Source organism: Pseudophryne corroboree, chromosome 8 (assembly GCF_028390025.1).
Source record: "Pseudophryne corroboree isolate aPseCor3 chromosome 8, aPseCor3.hap2, whole genome shotgun sequence".
In the NCBI taxonomy this organism is placed as follows: domain Eukaryota; kingdom Metazoa; phylum Chordata; class Amphibia; order Anura; family Myobatrachidae; genus Pseudophryne; species Pseudophryne corroboree.
In genome coordinates, this window is record NC_086451.1 from 119803117 (window position 1) to 119821865 (window position 18749).

Here is an 18749-nt window from a genome sequence, read left to right on the forward strand (position 1 = left end):
TCTAAAACAATAGCTATTAGATATGTGTTGCATACATTATCTTTAATATTTTTATACACAGTATTACATTTTAAACTAATAAACAACTCATCAACAATTATCTTTTTTAATTATTTAGATTTTTTTTCATAACTCTGATATTTTGAATCTTTTTTTTAATCACTTGGATTATGTGGTATTAAAATAAAGGAACACAGCTTCATCAAGTTTCCAAATGGATTATAACTGCACAAAGTGATTAATAAACTCATTTGTCAGTTCTTTTTTTTTTTTTAAGCTTTCTACATTTTTGGTTATCTGTAGATGTCTCATTGCTAAGTAATGTACTAGACCAGTATATAAGTACTCCATCTCTCAACATCATAAGTGGTAGGAAGAATTCTGGAGGAGTTATAAAGTGGCACTTCTAGATTACTTTTAGTGTTTTCTTTTGGTGTGGATTGCTATAGCCCTATAGATCATCTGCATTTATCAGATGGACATATTATTGTCATATAGTATGTTAATAAATTTTCAAGCTTTCATTAAAATAAATAAATAAAATAAATAAAAATAAAAAGTACATTAGTAGAAAAAGGGTTACTCTTCCAAACTTTACAAAGTTCACAAAGATAACTAGTTATTCCTTTGGAAGAAATACACTACTTAAACACTTAACTGGCAGATTATTATTTTTTTTAGAAAACTATTTAAAATTGCCAATTTATATTATTTTTATTAATTAGGTTAATCATTTTTATTTACAAACCTTATATAACACTATTTTAGTAACAAAATAATAATTTTCAACAAATCTTTTAATGAATACGATAGGAAGACTTTCTGTTCAAAATGGACAAGAACTTAAACTTAAATAATTCGAGTATAGATGGTCAAATATTTTTACCATGGTTTAGTATGTTTTGCATACATATTTCATGTTGGACTTATACACTACATATACTTGTACACAGTATTGATTTGCACAGACGCAGTCTTGAATGCCCTAGGCCAGTGGTTCCCAAACTGTGCGCCGTGGCACCCTGGGGTGCCTCAGAACACTTGCAGGGGTGCCTTGGATTGGTGGTCCAGAACCAATTCAAATTCTGCATGGTCAATGTAAAAATCAAAACCAGTGTTAATGGCTGCCAATCATAAAATATATTGACAATCAGAAGCAAATCTTGTCCCTCACCACATAAGTTACCCTAAGGATGACATATAAAGACAATTTACTTAATTTAATATTTCTAAATTTTTCAATACGAAACTATTGGCTTAGGGGTGCCATGAAAAAAATTCTGATACTCTAGGGTGCCGTGATTCAAAAAAGTTTGGGAACCCCTGCCCTAGGCAGAAAATTCTGTTTCTAGTGTTGTTAAAGGAATGGTCCTGAATCTTCCAAGTTTTCATAATTACACAGTACATCTCATATACTATTATATGTCAAGGCTCATATATTCCATAAATTCTCAATATTTTACCATTTAGCCAATGTTATACTATGCTTATGGCATATTGCTTTGTGGCAGTTTATACTTGACATTACAATCATTTAAAGTGTTTTTAATATTGAAACAATCATAAAAACTGATTTACAGGCATTTACTATGGCTTCACATTGCAAGATTTTGTGAATGGGACATAAACAGTACGGTATGCATACAGGGGTTGTTACTACATTTATACTTTGAGTAGTGTAGTATTTACAGTATATATATATATATATATATATATATATATATACTGTATATAGTACTGTGCAAGTGTGCAAGGTTATAAGAAAGTTTGGAAAAAATGCTGCAAAGTAAGAATGCTTTCAGAAATAGGAATGTTAATAGTTCATTTTTGTCAATTAACAAATTGCAAAGTGAATGAAAAGAGGATAAATCTAAATCAAATCAATATTTGGTGTGACCATCCATTGTCTTCAAAGCAGCATCAATTCTGCTAGGTACACTTGCACACAGTTTTTGAAGGAACTCGGCAGGGAGGTTGTTGCAAACATATTGGAGAAATAACCACAGGTCTTCTGTGTATCCTTCTGTTTCTTTATTTAACCCCAGACAGACTCGATGATGTTGAGATCAGGGCTCTGTTGGGGCTATATCATCATTTCCAGGACACTTAGTTCTTCTTTACACTGAAGATAGTTCTTAATAAAATTAGCTGTTTGTTTAGAGTTGTTGTTGTCCTGCTGCTGAAATGTTTTTAAGCCAATCAGACACGTCCCTGATGGCATTGCATTATGGTAAAGTGGGATGCGGTCAATTTACCTACAATCAAAATCATGATGGTCAAAATCCCGACAACCATTGACTGATGGTCAAAATCCTGACAAGGTCAAAATCCCGACATGGCCAAAATACTGACATTTAAAATCCCGACAAGGTAAAAATATCAACATTTAAAATGTTGACAGGTTAAAAAGTCGACATGAGTTTTTTAATGATTTTTCTATTGAAACTGACCTGTTCATACTTTACCATCCCAGTTGACCTGGAGTGGGAATATAATAGTTTGCCCAAAGCATGCAAGGGGACACGGTACACTTATACGGTGTCCATGTCGACCTATGTCGACATACACACAAAAAAACAATAAACAACTTGTGTCTGCTTTTTGAATGTCAGTATTTTAAATATTTGAAATGTCAGTATTTTGACCTTGTTGGGATTTGAAATATTGGTATTTTGACCTTGTCTGTATTTAGACCTTGTCAGGATTGTGACCGTCGGTTAATTGTTGTCGGGATTTTGACTGTCGGGATTTTGATTGTAGGTATTTCATACTAAACCATGGTAAAGTACCTGCATTTCTCAGCATATTTCTCAGCATTGAGGACACCATTAATCCTGACCAAATCCCCAACACCAAAGTAACACTTCCATTTTTCTAAGCATTCTTACTTTGCAGAATTTTTTCCACATCTGCCTAAAACTTTTGCACAGTGCTGTATATATAAATTGTAGGTAGGGGAAAAAATAGAATGCCCCTGTGAAATGCACCTCCAATTCATGGTGTGATTATAGGCTGCTTCTGGTTTTTACAGTTAATACTAAAGAGTTTGAAAAATAAGTGGGGCAAGTGAGAAGAGTCTTTTATCATTCAGTGAAAATGCAACAAGTAAGTTGGTATATGAATCTGTAAGCAATGTTTTATTATGTGTATACTGTATGCCATCAATCCCTACACCCTTCTTTGTTTAATTTCCTCTATCATGTCATTGTCTTCAGGTCTACAGATCATTATGCCTCAGTACTTGCAAGAGAAGTTTGTTCAGGCTGCATTGAGTTATATCATGTGTAATGGGGAAGGCGAATATGTGTGCAGGAACAGTCATTGCTCCTGCTTCTGCTCTGAATCCTTCCCCCAATGTAACTGTCCCTTCACTGACATCCAGATCATGGAGAACACGCTGAGTAACCAGGGCAAAGTCTGGGCACAGGCTTACAGAGACTTTGAGAGCTCAGGTGAGGATTCCCATTGGTTCATTCCACAATGTCCTATTGTGCCATTCATATATGTTCAATCATTGCACTTTTATGATTGTGTGTCACTACTTTCCCATCTCATTTCCCAGTGTTGTAAATCTCTGATAGACCTCTCCTGGCGTTGTTTCTTTATTGTTTTATTTATTGTATTTATTCCCCCCCCACGCACACTTTTTTTTAACCCATTTAGTTTCCTCCATTTGTCACTTGTCAAGAATGTTTAAATGTTCTCTGTTTAACTATACACACAATTGTCTTTTACATGTCTTGTGTTCTAATCGTTTAAATGATTGCACTCTATACCTAAAGTTCTAGAGTTATATTAATTGGGTCAATGAAATGAAAATAAGTTTAAAATCCATTTCTTAAAAGCTGTAGCTATTCAATGGTCCCTGTCTGTCGCAGTGTTTATTTCCATTCAGGAACACCTGACCAGATTTATGTTAAATACATTTTCCTTGGCAGGATCAGTAAACCGGTGAACCATTACTTGGAAATAGTTCGATTACATGAAATGCTTGTTGGAGTTAAGCTGTAGCATCAACTATTGCTTAATTCAGTGTCCGATTAATACCTGGTCTCCTTGCATTAATTTGGTTCAGCTTACTCAGCTGACATATGGAAGCAGGGGCTGCAAGGCCAGGAAGTTTGTGTGGTGACACATAGACCCCTGGCTCTCCTCTCCCAGATAACGGGGGCAACACGTCCCCGTTTCTGGGAATGCAGGTCTCCTCCTGCCCATTCTCACCCCCTCAATGCCGCTGCCTGTCAGTCAGGCAGTGGGGAAATGTGGGTGAGATCGCAAGGACCGTTCTGCACATGCCGCAGATTCCCAATCATGAATCTGCGTGTTGCAGCAGACCTGCGGTCAGGTCTGAATTAGATCCTCAGCTGGGTTGTTTTCCAGGACATAAAGCCGACTCCATTCTCAAGATTGTTGTGTGATTAACGTCTTGTTCTGGTAAATTGTGTATTAGTAATTTCAGCCACTTTTGTTTTTGAATATCTCTAATTTTCTTAAAGTCAGTGAAGCAAAATAAGACACACGTGAACACGTCCTATTGAAAATCTAGGCTCAGATTTAAGACAGTGAACCATACATACTAACATTCTGGATGCCCCTCTCCAGGAGGAGGCAGCCAGGTCAACAAAGTGGGGATGTGGCCTTTCCAGGAAAACAGGCAAATATGCAATGTCAATGACACATATTAACCGTGTGTATCTATATAATTCTTTTTAAGTAAACACACTGAAGAAATATCTGACATACTAGTCACTTTAACAGTTTAACACTGTGCTCACTTCTGCATAAAAATTATCCGTCTTTGTAGCACATTAGAGACAGAAAAATTGTTACTTTATTTGGATGCATTTGTACAAACTCAAATTGCAATCTGGTATAAGTTTATTCAGCACGTGTATAACCATTTTTAAGGATAACTTTGACAGTGTTTCAGTACATATAAAATAGCAGGAATAATTATTTACACATATTTATACAGTAATGTTACAGTACCATATTTTGAAATAATTCATGTTCATGAATGTGCAACTGATAAAGGCAAAGCAACACAAAATTAAGGAGCACATAAGCTCTTGTTTTTAAAACTTTTTTCACTTATTCATTTTCTTGACTTTCTTTACTTTTACTATTATCTTCCCTATAAAATTTTTATATTTCGCTTTATCACATGTAATAGGATATTTGCAATTCATAAATTAGAACCATATACAGTATATAGTAAACTCTTCTACTGACATGATATATGGACAATAAAGCTAGTACATTGTACTAATACTGGGGACGCTTATTTTTAAATATCAATAAAGTTCATATTTTAATTTACCGCTCAGTTGGGGATTGTGTGCACCCAAGCAGTAACTAGCTTTCCCTTTTCCCCCTATCCTAGGGGATTTCTCGATAATATTATATATGAAGCTAGTTGATAGCACCATTTAAACCATATTCATTTATTCTACAGTACATCCAATTACACCTCTATCTAAGAGCGTAATGCTGGGTACACACTAGTAGATACGGGTGTGGTTCATCAAATCGACAGTATCTAGGTCGACAATGTTTAGGTCGACCACTATAGGTCGACAGTCACTAGGTCGACATGGATGGAAGGTCGACAGGGTTTCTATGTCGACATGTGCTAGGTCGACAGGTCTAAAGGTCGACATGAGGTTTTTTTTTTTGTGTCGTTTTCTTCGTAGAGTGACCGGGATCCCAAATTAGTGCACCGCGTCCCCTCGCATGGCTGGCTTCGCTCGCCATGCTTCGGGCATGGTGCCTTCGCTCCGATACCGCTTCGCTCGGCACACTTTACCGTTCCAATAGTAGTCCACGTGGATCGTTAAGTATGAAAAAATTCAAAAGAAAAAAAAATGTGGAAAACTCATGTCGACCTTTAGACCTGTCGACCTAGCACACGTCGACCTAGAAACCCTGTCGACCTTCCATCCATGTCGACCTAGTGACTGTCGACCTATAGTGGTCGACCTAAACATTGTCGACCTAGATACTGTCGATCTTCAGACCGGATCCCAGTAGATACATCTACAGATGACTAGGCAGTGTGTTGAGCATACACACTGCCCGATCCGTCGGGACTGATGTCATGAACTGGGCGGGCATTTACATCCGCCCACCCAGTTGTGCTGTCAATTACCGCTGGTGTCTGTAGCAAGTATACGGGCAGTCGGCACACAGCACGATGCGCCAATATATCATTAGATATATTGGCCATCGGTGGTGCTGCAGGGCCAACGCGATATGTCTGTGAATGACAGCGTTCACAGACATATTGTTGGTACACACTGGCTGACACGCCAGCAATATATCGGCCATTCAACAGAACGGCCGATATAATGGCCAATGTGTACCCAGTATAATATTATTTGATACTGGGAGAAGGTACCCCCAATATTGATATTAAGATAAGAATTAATTAACTTCAATCTTGGTGCTGGTTATCCTCCCCAAAAATTTTTGGGGAACTGTGTATAATTATGCAGTGAACCAATCTATTTTATGCCATAAAATGAATAGTTTGCTAAATGTTAAGAAATATCCTGAGGCAATATTTATTTTTTCACCAAGAAGATTACAATATCCTGAGTTATGTTTAAAATAAAATCATAAATAATATATGTGTTATGTATATAAATATACTGTATGATTTGACTTTCAAAATAGTAGTTTATATGAAGATGATATATAATTGTCTCTGAATACGCTCAGCACACTAAAGGGCCAATAATATGGAAAATTGAAAGCGGTAATGAATTGTTTTATTAATTTCTCTGTACCACATTTATGTTGATGTCTTAAGAGTCACTGTCAGGAATTATGAAATGAGCAGTACTTACTGGTAACCTTTGTGGTGCCTTTATTTTGACAATATTCATGTACACATCTTCCCAGAGTTAATGTGTGGATGACAGGGTCAGATTGCTTCAATTTCATAATTATATTAATGTAAAAGTTCAAGATATACAGTGGAAAACAATGATGGTATTGTCATTATTAGATGCTGGAAATTTGTTGCATAAATACTGCAAGAATTATGTAATGAAGCAAAGCACCAATCACCATGCACGCTTTTGTATCTGTTCTATTTTTTGAAGAAGTTCACGTAGTGACTCCCTGACATGCTCATTTTAGATACAGTGTGAAGTGGCAGGCAGTGTCAGATTGGGGCATGATGGGCCCACCGGGGGAATGCAGTGGTAAGGGCCCCTTGATAAATGTATATAGAAAATACTGCTAGTGCATGCACGTCAGTGTATCAGATTAAAAACAGTAATGCACTGTAGAAAATAAACCATAGTCCTGTGCAGTATAATGTAACATATGTATTATGTATAATTCAAGTGCACAATCTGGAAACTGATTTCTAGAGGAAGAGGTGGGGACCCCTCCCCATGCAGTGGGGCCCACTGGGGGTTTCCCCTGTAACCCTGTGGGCCAGTCCAACTCTGGTGGCAGGGGAAACCAAATTCTCAATAACTGACCCATTTTTGCGATCACGGCCACTAAAACACATGGATCAAGAACTTATTTTGGTTCCATGTGTTTTTGTCCGAAAACAATGGACTGCTATATGCTATAGGAGTGCCCAATAAAACCATCGTGCAAAAAGTCGCAGTAAAGCCTGTTTTTTATGCTTGAAAATATAAAGGGCACAATTGAATTCCCCCTATGTGTTTACTGGCAACATATACTGTACTTAAAGCCTAAAATGTTGGTTGATCGAATGCTGAACTGTACAGTTTTATTATGCTTTATTTATTTTTGGAATATTATTAAACATATAATAACTCAGTTATGATTATCATTGTTTATATCATTTGATTTATCATCTTGCCTTTCAGATTTGTATTATAGCTGCCAGACTGCATGTCTGCTTTTTTTTCACAGCCAATCAAATTTGGGTTCTTAATTATTTATTGTCTACTAGGCTGGATGTCTCTTTTTATACTAGCCATCAGTTTAAATTACTGCTTTATTTAGTAGTCATCAGATTGGCAGACTGCTTCAATCATTAGCCCTCATAAGGTATCTCTGGATAGATTTGGTTATGATTGTTTATTAACTGTTAGCTTTATTCAGGTCAAATTATTTGGGACATTTATAAACCATATACTATTCGTATGCCTGTCTAGCATTTTTTAGGTAGTCCTTCATTACTGTTGTGTATTAGCTGTTCACTTTCTCCTAGACATTAGTGATCCCTGCAATCTATGCTACTACCTTTAATTCATTTTCACCTAGCAGCCAAAAGACAGATCCCTAATATCACGTTGTATAATGTACCAATTTTAATAAAAAGTTTTGTCCATTACATTTATTTTATTCAGCTTTTACAGGCAGAGTGCATTGCTGATTTACACTACACTCTGATTTACACTACACAATAAATGTGCCTTTTTTTTTAAATTACAGCTGCTCTTCTCTCTTTCTTTCTTTCTTTCTTTCTTTCTTTCTTTCTTTCTTTCTTTCTTTCTTTCTTTCTTTCTTTCTTTCTTTCTTACCCCATCCCGGTCTGTACTTTTAGCCCAATCTAGGGCAGAAGCAATGGGCAACAAACATTGTTTTCAGTTCTACATGGGTTTGGAATTCTCACTTTATTGCCTAGCAGCTCTTTTGGCACTTACTTATTCCACACTCCTCCCTAATTTAATTTAGGATGCACTAGCCTTATCCCTTATGCTCCCAGGCATAAGTGTCAATTTGTTGTAGTATTTGTAGTACCTACTACACTCACCATGGCACCCATCAGGGGGGGGGACTGTGGGGACTTGTGTCCTGGGCCCGTACAGAGAGGGGGGCCCAACCCTGGCTCCTCCCACCAATACCTGGAGAGCTGCACCAGTCTGTGAATCAACAGCAGTCTGATGTGCAAGGAGGAATTCTTAAAACAAGACGCTCTCTGTAAACCATTCCTATAGGTCCGCAGCACTTCAACTATATATAACGTCACAATGTATGACATCACATAGGGGTGGAGCATTGTGGCAGAATTTTTTTTTATTGAGAGGGAGGGGTCCTGTCTATTTTGTCAGTCCCGGGCCCCTTAATTTCTGATGGCAGCCCTGACACTCACACATATATAATGATGGTGTGCTGGCCCCTCTTACTACCGTTGGTGCCTCAAGGCCTCATCCAGTAATGTGGGCTTGGTAGAGGACTAGTGCCACTACCAAGTTGAAAAGTAAAAGACCCAGGCAAAACAGGGCCTGCTGCTCACAGATGTGTGTTGGAGGGTCTTATGGGCGAGTACCCATATGTGGGAAGAACTGAGTCTAGGGCCCAAACTGTGCCACAGTCTACCTACAAGCCAAGGACTAGTGCACAATACTACTGGTGGACTGGGATGAAACAAAATACAAGTGGTCTTCAACTGGCCTGGTCATTATCAGCAGGCACAACAGGGACACACAGAGGTAGCTCTTTTAAATGGGTGCCCTTGGGTCTTGTCACTTTGACTCCCACACGCCTCTTAAATCTCACCACCTGCATCTAAGCAGCCAGTGGCCAAGTTTCAGGGTTGGTAGACTAGAGCCCGCTTGATGCCAGGATTTAGGTGGCAGCATCTTCTTTCTGTGGCCCAGCATTTTCTTTCTTCTTTCCAGTGTAGCTTTTCATCATTCTCATCATATTCTTTGGAAACTTCACTGCTCCCACTACTCAATAAATCTAAACCTGTTCCGCGTGCCCCAGCAAATATATGCCAGAATGAGTGACCTACTGTATGATTAACTAGCATTGTAGCACTCAATTTAAAAGGCGATCGTTGACCTCTGATTGGCTTGCTGTCTTTTCCGTTGATGGAGGAACTTGAATCTATACAGATTTGACTTCTCCATACCTGGCAAGGAAATCAACTCCAGGGTCCATTGCTAGTCCATGACTAGTGGTCCCATGACTACATCCTCCAGACTGGACCCCTCCTTAATAGCTTTCAATTAAGTGTTTCCGTCTGGTGCCTACATGACGATGGTCGAGGATGGCCACTATGTGCTGGCCAAATTTCCATATGTGATTACTTTTTGCTAAAAATCTGGTTTTATAAAAAAAAATAACAAAACATTTTGTTTTTGAGATTGCACACAAAACTTAATTGAGACATAAATATTGAGTTATTTTGACAAAGGATGTATGCATGATGCTATTTAAGAATTTGTCCTTAATTACTTGACTTCCTGATGCCTGGAAAGTAACACAGTCGAATAGCAACTGTACACTGAGGTGCTTGTGGGTGGTGATGGGAAGTGGCCCTGTTTTCTGGGCATGCCTAAGCCAGTGGCTACATCCTTGGATCCTGTCCGCAGCAGCATTACCTGCGGGTGAGTCAGATATCCGATGAATCGTCAGACGCAGAAATCAGATCACAGAAGCTGGCAGTGGGCGTCTTTTTACTTAAAACAACTCCTGCTACTTTTGCATATTTTAGCACACCCACTGCGTACAAAGACCACAGCAGCTGTGCTTCTAACAAACATCTATGAATCAAGCTCAGAGTCATGGAAACCTCATCATCCATCAATGTTTCTGATACAAGGCTGAAACCATTTCTTTGGTGCATGAGCTACAATCTTTCTCCAGCGTGGTCTCCACTCATGATTTGTGCAATGATGATAAAGAGTAAGAAACGGACAGAGTTGTGGATGGAAATCATGGTACTTTGGGAAGAAAGCTCTAAGCATGATAGCTCCAAACTGAAAGCCTTCATGCTACAGAAGGGGTGCCTCTGTAAGTGTCATCATTAATACTCTTTAGTATGCAAGGCGCTTAGGGCCTGATTCATGTATGTAAGAAAAGCAAAAATACAAGTAACTTTGTGTTTGGAACAAACCATGTTGCAATGCAAGGGGAGCAAATACATTTATCATTTTTATGTGCATCTGTGCAGGGTAAATACTGGCAGTTTTATTTTTACACTGCAATTTAGATTTCAGTTCGAACACAGCCCACCCAAATTTACTCTCTCTGCACATGTTACTTCTGTCCCACTTGCAGTGCAACATGGTTTTGCCTAGTTGCTTGATTGTTTGCAAATCAGAATCATGCCCATAGTTCGGCATTCCTGCCCTAAGGATTGCCTATTGTCACTACTACAGTATATGTTGATCTTTAGCCAACTTTTTAGATTTCTGAGATTTTAGCAATTTGTTTTTTTTTCACCATTGGTCACCACTTGTATAGTAAGAAAGACCACCAGCAGTAAAAGAAGGCTAAGTTTTCAAAGGGGACTGGAAACTGAAAATCAACCACCACAGTTGTTGTGCCTTTCCCTCCCAGTACGATGAGAAAAATCAATTCATTTAAACTTTAATATTATCTAAACACAAACATTGTTTATTCTATGAAGCACTAAAACATCATGGGCTGAGTGTAATGCCGCCCTAGGTCAGTGGCCATGCGGGATGACAGCCAAAGTCGGATGTTTTTTTAAAGGAGCCATCACTTACAAGGCTTGGTTTTGCCTTGTACAGTATGTGTGAGACCACCTCCCGATGCATCGGAACTAAGGTTGACCAGGCTGGACTGTCAGATGGTCAGCAGCAATTTTTTGAAAACGGTCCCGGATCATCCCCCTTCACTCTGCCCCCTACATCGTCGCCACCCTGCAAATGCCCGCAACTGTCAATCACATTGCAGTCGCATTCATTGGAGATGCAACCGCAATGTGTACGTCTGCACAGCCGATGTGTGCCCGCTGCGCATGCACAGTTTTCCACCATCAGCAAACTGTGCTGCGGGCCACATTAGCGGCCGGGACTAAATGACCCTCTTAATCTGGATTGTGGAAGATACTACTATATAAACCTTGTAACTTTATGTAAGTACCGATACTTTGTCATCTATTCTTTTTAACTTTATACGATGTGTGGTATCCCGGTACGTAGGTATGTTCGACTTCCAGTTGTAGCTGACTATCTTCAGGTATACTATTGCTACCAGCACACCGTGACAGAGAGGCAAGCAAATTTGTTCCCCTTTTTAAAACAGACACAGATTTTTTAATTTTATTGTGTTACAATAGAATAACATTCCAGTCGTAACGGGAACAGTGAAAGTACACAAACAAATTATTGCCTCAAATTTTGTCAATTATAAAACAGGTCAGAAGGCTGGTTTTGCGTTATATCACAGAATCCCGAACAACCAGCAGTTTAAATTAGATAGTATAGCAGACAGGTGAATTAACTATCAGTAGGTACTGTACACGGCTGATTTGAAGCTTGAAAACGTAGTCAATAATCCCCCAGCAGTAGCAGAATAGCAGACAGGTGAATAAACTTTAAGCAGGTACACGGCTGGGCGGAGCTTCCATACACAGTCAATGATGTACCAGTACTAGTAGAATGGTTGTGTCTATGTTCCCTTCGTGATCAGGACCAGGAAGTGACAGGACGAGAGGGCAGTAGATAACTTCCGCCCTTACAGAAACGAAATGTTTTATCCATTCTACGTTCGTTTGAGGTTATTTAGTTTTATCTATGCACCACTGTACCTTCGCGGGCTCTCTTCGCTCACCATGCTTCCGACTCGGTATCTAACTTCGCTCACCACAAGTTACTATTCCAAATAGTTTGTGACATGGACCCAGGGGCTTATTGGAATGGTCCTTTTCATGAAGGGTAACATGATGCTACCTTAGTAGAATAGCAGACAAGTGCATGAGCTTTAAACAGAAACACTGCGGGTGGAGCTTGCATAAACAGTCAATGATGTACCAGCATTAGTAGAATAGCAGACAAGTGCATGAGCTTTAACCAGGAACACTGCTGGGTGGAGCTTGCATAAACAGTCAATGATGTACAGTACCAACATCAGCATATGACACACCTCTTATCAATAAACCTAACTGCACCAGCTGAGTCACACAAGCATAAACACATTAGCCCCAAATAAAATACTTTTATATCTTAAATATACGGTAAGCATACCAGGGCACACTTCTGCTAAAAGCCCATCAGCATAAGATTACCTTCAGGAGAATAACATTAGCAAAACAAATACGTGCAGCATCACATTACTTGGACAACACCAACAGCATTAGTAAAACTCATACACTTTGAGCAGCAATAAAAATATACAGGCTTTGCATACCACAGGTGTAGTAGGAGACACGATGTCCAGTTTTTCAAACAGCAATAAACCTAAAGGGGTTCTTTTAGCCCTCTAAATAATGGGGTACCACTGCTACCCAGTGGGGAGCCCACCCCCTTTACTAATAACCAGAAGGTATAGGAGTCGTGTAATTAGTGGGGGCCTAACCCCTTAAATTACAATTCTTGTGGGCACCAACTTAAGAGGAGCCTACCCCCTTAATTTACTACATAGGCCAGGGCAAAGGTGATATAAGGGTGCCAACCCCTCCTTTTACTTAGACCCCAATGCAGAGTTTTGCAGCGGAAGGGACTTCAAGAGAGTTAAGCAGCAGAAGAGTTGCAGTGAGTTCTCACCTAGAGCTGCGGTGCTTCTGCCACCTCCGATACTCCTCGGTCTTCGGCGCCACCCGGGATACAGAACACCGGACCGGGGATGCATCCTTTTTAATGTGGTCTGCTGCGCTCCAAAGGGGAATCTTCTATCCGGCTGCGGAATCCCGATCTGTGACGTCCTCCCTGCTGCCGGTCCGTGCTGTCCTCTCAGCCAGGGGTGAGAAGCTCCTGACAAAGTGGCGCCAAAGTTCCCTGTCCAAAGCTGACAGGGTCCGCAAAAGTACATCCCATGTTTTACTATGGGCTCCATGTATTCCTGCCTATGTGAAGGACAATACTACAAAGGGGAACCCCTGTATTTTAAATATTGTATAAAAAAAATTGGGTATGTGTGGTGTATTACATTCTTTCCCCCCTAAAAGTATACGTGTCCTCACGTATAAGCTTATTCACAACCTTAGCCATTCACAAAATACAGAGTAACAAGTACATTCATACATTTGAATACAATATATACAGTTTTCTTAGGTATATAGCTGTTCTTTACGTCACATTGGGATTTGTATATCTCAGTCTCTGTACCGCAGAGGGAGATTTTCCCTGGTACTTCTTATGGAACAACTGACTTCCTTGTCCTCTGCCATGGGTTCAGGGGTCATTTCTACAGTATCTGGATCAACGGACCCATTCCATGGTATGGGGTACCCAGTGAACCAATGCATATCCAGCGGATTGCAAATTGCCTGGTCTGCAGGGGAACTTAACCTTCTGTCACGGGGGCCCTAGAGTCCATAACTTCCATGGAGGGGGTAGTACAGAGATGCAGACAATTACAATGAACAGTCTTTTGCTGATCTCCAGCTGCAATCATGTATGTTGGCTGGTCTGGGTGTGGTCTTCCGACCAGTAGCTTCCCACCACGTGTCCAGTTTGCTGTGACAAGCATATTTCCTTAGCCAAACTTTATCTCCTATACTCAAGGGTTCGGCTTGCTGATTGTAGTAGTTTTCTTGTTTTTGGCGCAATTCATCCATTTGTTATTTCACTAACATCTTGGCTTCCTTAATTCACCCTTGATTTTCCTCTACCCAATCACCCTTGGGTCAGTAGACGTCATCAATTACTGATGGTATTTCCATCTGCAAATCTGCGGGGAGTTTTCCTTGTCGACCAAACATCAGATAATAGGGGGTATGCCCCGTGGAACAGTGTACAGTGTTGTTGTACAGGAAGGTCAGCTCAGGTAACAGACTAGGCCAGTCTAGTCTTCGAGGCAACGGGATAGCCCGAAGCACACGCTAAGCCGCCGCCTACTGGGAGTGTATCTTAGTATAGCAGAATTGCGAACGAAAGATTAGCAGAATTGCGAATAGAAATTTCTTAGCAGTTTCTGAGTAGCTCGAGACTAACTCCTCCACTGCGATCAGTTCAGTCAGTTTCGTTCCTGGTTTGACGTCACAAACACACCCTGCGTTTGCCCAGACACTCCCCCGTTTCTTCATACACTCCCGCGTTTTTCCCAGAAACGCAAGCGTTTTTTCGCACACACCCATAAAACGGCCAGTTTCCGCCCAGAAACACCCACTTCCTGTCAATCACACTCCGATCACCAGAACGATGAAATTTCTTCGTTAGGCCGTGAGTAAAATACCAAACTTTTTAGAAAATGTACTTGGCGCAGGCGCACTGCGAACATTGCGCATGCGCAGTTTGCGACTGATCGCTCCATTGCGAAAAAAACTAACGAGCGAACAACTCGGAATGAGGGCCATAGTCCATTGCACTGCGGATGATATGCTGTTGTTCTCATCTTATGACACTGATAAAGCTCACACAATTCCGCAAATAGCTGTGATTTGAAAGCGGTTCCCTGATCAGTTAAAATCTGTTCCGGATAACCATACGGCTGGACTAAGTGCTTCCAAAATGTGACAGCTGCAGTTTTTGAAAGACAAGTCTTTCACTGGGGACGCAACAATGAATTTCGTATAATGGTCTATGATTGTCAGTTTCTGGCATCCAAAGTGCCTTGATTTGTTATGATATTTAATTAGAATACAGGGTGCATGGGCTTGCGGAATCACAATTTGCGGGGTAGTGGTTGTGGGTCTTGGGGTTTAATGGACCGACGATGGAGGAGTTCCTCTTGTACTAGAAATTTTTCCTTTTGCCTCCAAAGTTTCACCAATTCTTGGTCTGCAACCAATCATTGGGCCTTAGTGAGTCCTTCATCCGAACTCAACAACTGATTTAATTCCTGAATCATGGGACTTTCTTCCTGGATTTCCGCCAATGTCTGTTCCCAGAGTTCTGTTTCCATTTTCCTCTACCTGTGTGGTTAGTAGCATCGCCGGCCATCACATTAATTTTTGCTGGATGTCTTTTTTAGGAATAGGGGGCAACTCTGTCTCTTCCCAGATGTCTTCTTCTTTGCTTTACAGATACAATGGCAACCTTGACTTGATTGTAAAGCTAAAATTTGCTAATCTTGAACACCAATGTTGTTCCAGGGCTCCCAGACGTGCTGTCTGTAAGTGAGCGAATGGGTTATCTGTGAAAACTGTAAATTTTGAGGTTGCCAAGTAATATTTAAATTTAACAGTTATGGCCCATACCATGTCAAGAAGCTCTAGCTTGAATGCGCTATACAGTAGTTACTATCGTTGCGCTCTGTTTTTGTCAAACCCCGACTGACATAGGCGATTACCCTTTCTTGGTTCTCTTGAACTTGAGACAGAACTGCCCCTAGGCCTTGGTTACTGGCATTGGTATATAAGCAGAATGGTTGTTCATAATTTGGGTAGGCCAGAAGTAAAGCACTTGCTAGGACCATTCTTAATGCCTCAAAGGATTGCTGCTATGTTCCTGTCCATGGAACAGGTGCTTTTGGGGCTAGACGCACTCTTGATACACCCCAGAGGAGACTGAAAAGGGGTGCGTCAATCTTGGAGAAATCTTGACTGAACCTGCGATAGTATCCCGCAAAACCAAGGCATGCCCGGACATCTTTCAGGGTTTTAGGAATCGGCCACTCCTGCACTGCCCGGATCTTCTCCAGATCTTCTCCAGATCAGGGGAAATTCCTTCAGCACTAACAATGTGCCCAAGGTACTGTACAGATGTCTTTAGGAGGTGACATTTTGATGGTTTCACTTTTAACCCATATCTCGATAACTGTTGGAAAACTTTGTTGAGATTTTGTAGATGCTCCTCATAAGATTGAGAGAAAATAATGATGTCATCAAGGTATAGCAGAACGATGTCGTAGTTTTTATGTCCCAAGCAATGTTTCATGACTCTCTGGAAAGTTCCTGGGGCATTGCACAGCATTCTTTAGAATTCATAAAGGCCCATAGGTGTAATAAAGGCTGTTTTCTCCCTATCTTCAGGGGGCATTGGTTTCTGCCAGTACCCGCTAGTGAGGTCCAATGTTGAGAAATATCTTGCCGCATTAAGTGCAGTCAATGTCTCCTCGATTCTGGAAAGCAGATATGCATCTTTATGGGTAATTTGATTAATCCTGCAATAGTCCATGCAAAATCGTAGTGTGCCATCTTTTTTTTTGTACCAGTACCATCGGGGCTGCCCATGGGCTATAGCTCTCTCTAACGACCCCTTTTTTCATGTTTTCTAACATCTTCTTTACAGGTTGATACATAGCTGGGGTCAGTGGACGGTGATGTTCTCTGATTGGTGGGTTATTGCCGGTTGGGATCCGATGCTGTATCGTTTTTACACAGCCAAAGTCTCCAGGTGCTTGACTGAAGGCTGCCTGATTCTTTCAGACCACCTCCAGTGTTCCCTCCCTCTGTTCTACCAGAGTCTCCGATGTGCCTATCACCATGGTGAACCTTCTTCTGTTGGCATATCCTCCTTGACTTTAGCACTCATCTGCGTATCCGAGCCAGGCAAGGGATAAATGTTCTGATAAGTTACGCAAGTCCGAGTAGCAACCACCTGATTCCTATATAGATGTACCGGATGGTGAAATGGGTGCAGGAACCGTACTGGCAACCCCCCTTTCTTAACGTGCACTACACTCCTCGCTACAATGGCCTTTGAGGATGCTCTCCGGTAATCAGGTTCAACCAAGGCCTCATAGTTTTGGCCCCCAGGCCTGATTTTACTCTTACACCAAAACACTGTTTCGGTGTTCAGCTCTAGTCTGACAGCATGGTGTTCTGCAATTCTAACTTTTCCCACACGACCACTGGCACTTGTAAAACTCTGTTGTGCCCATAAAATCTTCATCACTCTCTGTAGCCCTTTCTTGACCTGCACTGAGCATAACTCTGCCTCCCTTCTTAGAGCATTCACCAACTCATTTGGGCAATGCTGCAACACGTTCATTCCCAGTATGACTGCTGGCACACCTTTTTCATCCACATTTGTGATAAAACATCCTTGATGAGGTAAACAAGTTTCGCCAATCTGAATGTCGCACTCCCAGTACCCTCGGCAGGGAATTGGCTGACCATCACTGGCCAATAAGTTCTGCCAGTTTGGCGGTGGGGAAATAAGGTCGACATCTTGCCAGTGTTCTCGGAACTTGTTCCATCGAATTGTTGTCACCTGCAATCCAGTATCTAAAAGGGTCAAAAAGTTCAATTCCGTTAATACAAATTCCCAGACTTGGGCATTGATCCACATACTTCATCCTGCACATTTCTTTTCTTGGACCTAATAGCTGGAAGTCTCCCGAGGGTCGGTCCGCTGCCGCGGGACTTCCGAGTTCAAAGCTTCTGATTGACACTGCCGTTCTATGTGACCACTCTGTTGGCACCTGTGGCATATCGGACGTCCCTGTTGATCGAATTGATCCATTGGGCGCTATCCTGACCTTGCTGAGGATCTCCAATTCTCTCCAAATGATCTTTGTGCAGTTCTCCAATTCCCTTGACGCTCTGTTCTCCAGTTACCCGAAGGTTCCTGTTGCCGATCTTTCCAAGCTTTAACTTTGTGAGTTAGCTCAGCAACTTGTTTGCTTAGCGCTTCTATGGTACTACTTGCAGTTTGTTGTTCACGTTGTGCGGTAGAGGCCACTTGTAGCCGATGCGAGCATTTCCCTTTGTCAGAACTGCTTCCTAAAATTTGGATAGCGGTCTCTTTAAAGTCCAGAAAGGATTCATTCGGAGCTTGTATCTGCAACAATTTAAGGGGGTAATTCAGAGTTGATTGCAGCAGCAAATTTGTTAGCAGTTGGGCAAAACCATGTGCACTGCAGGGGGGGGGGGCAGATATAACATTTGCAGCGAGAGTTACATTTGGGTGGGTTATTTTGTTTGTGTGCAGGGTAAACACTGGCTGCTTTATTTT

At 40.9% G+C, this 18749-nt stretch overlaps 1 protein-coding gene across 1 annotated transcript in view; it reads left to right on the forward strand.

Annotated features, from left to right (window-relative positions):
• The window catches only part of BRINP1 (BMP/retinoic acid inducible neural specific 1), a 375138-nt gene that overhangs the window by 278491 nt on the left and 77898 nt on the right, over positions 1–18749 (forward strand). The window contains exon 6 of the mRNA XM_063936905.1: positions 3216–3452. Coding sequence (XP_063792975.1) covers positions 3216–3452 — 237 coding nt within the window. The remainder of the gene's footprint in view (positions 1–3215; positions 3453–18749) is intronic.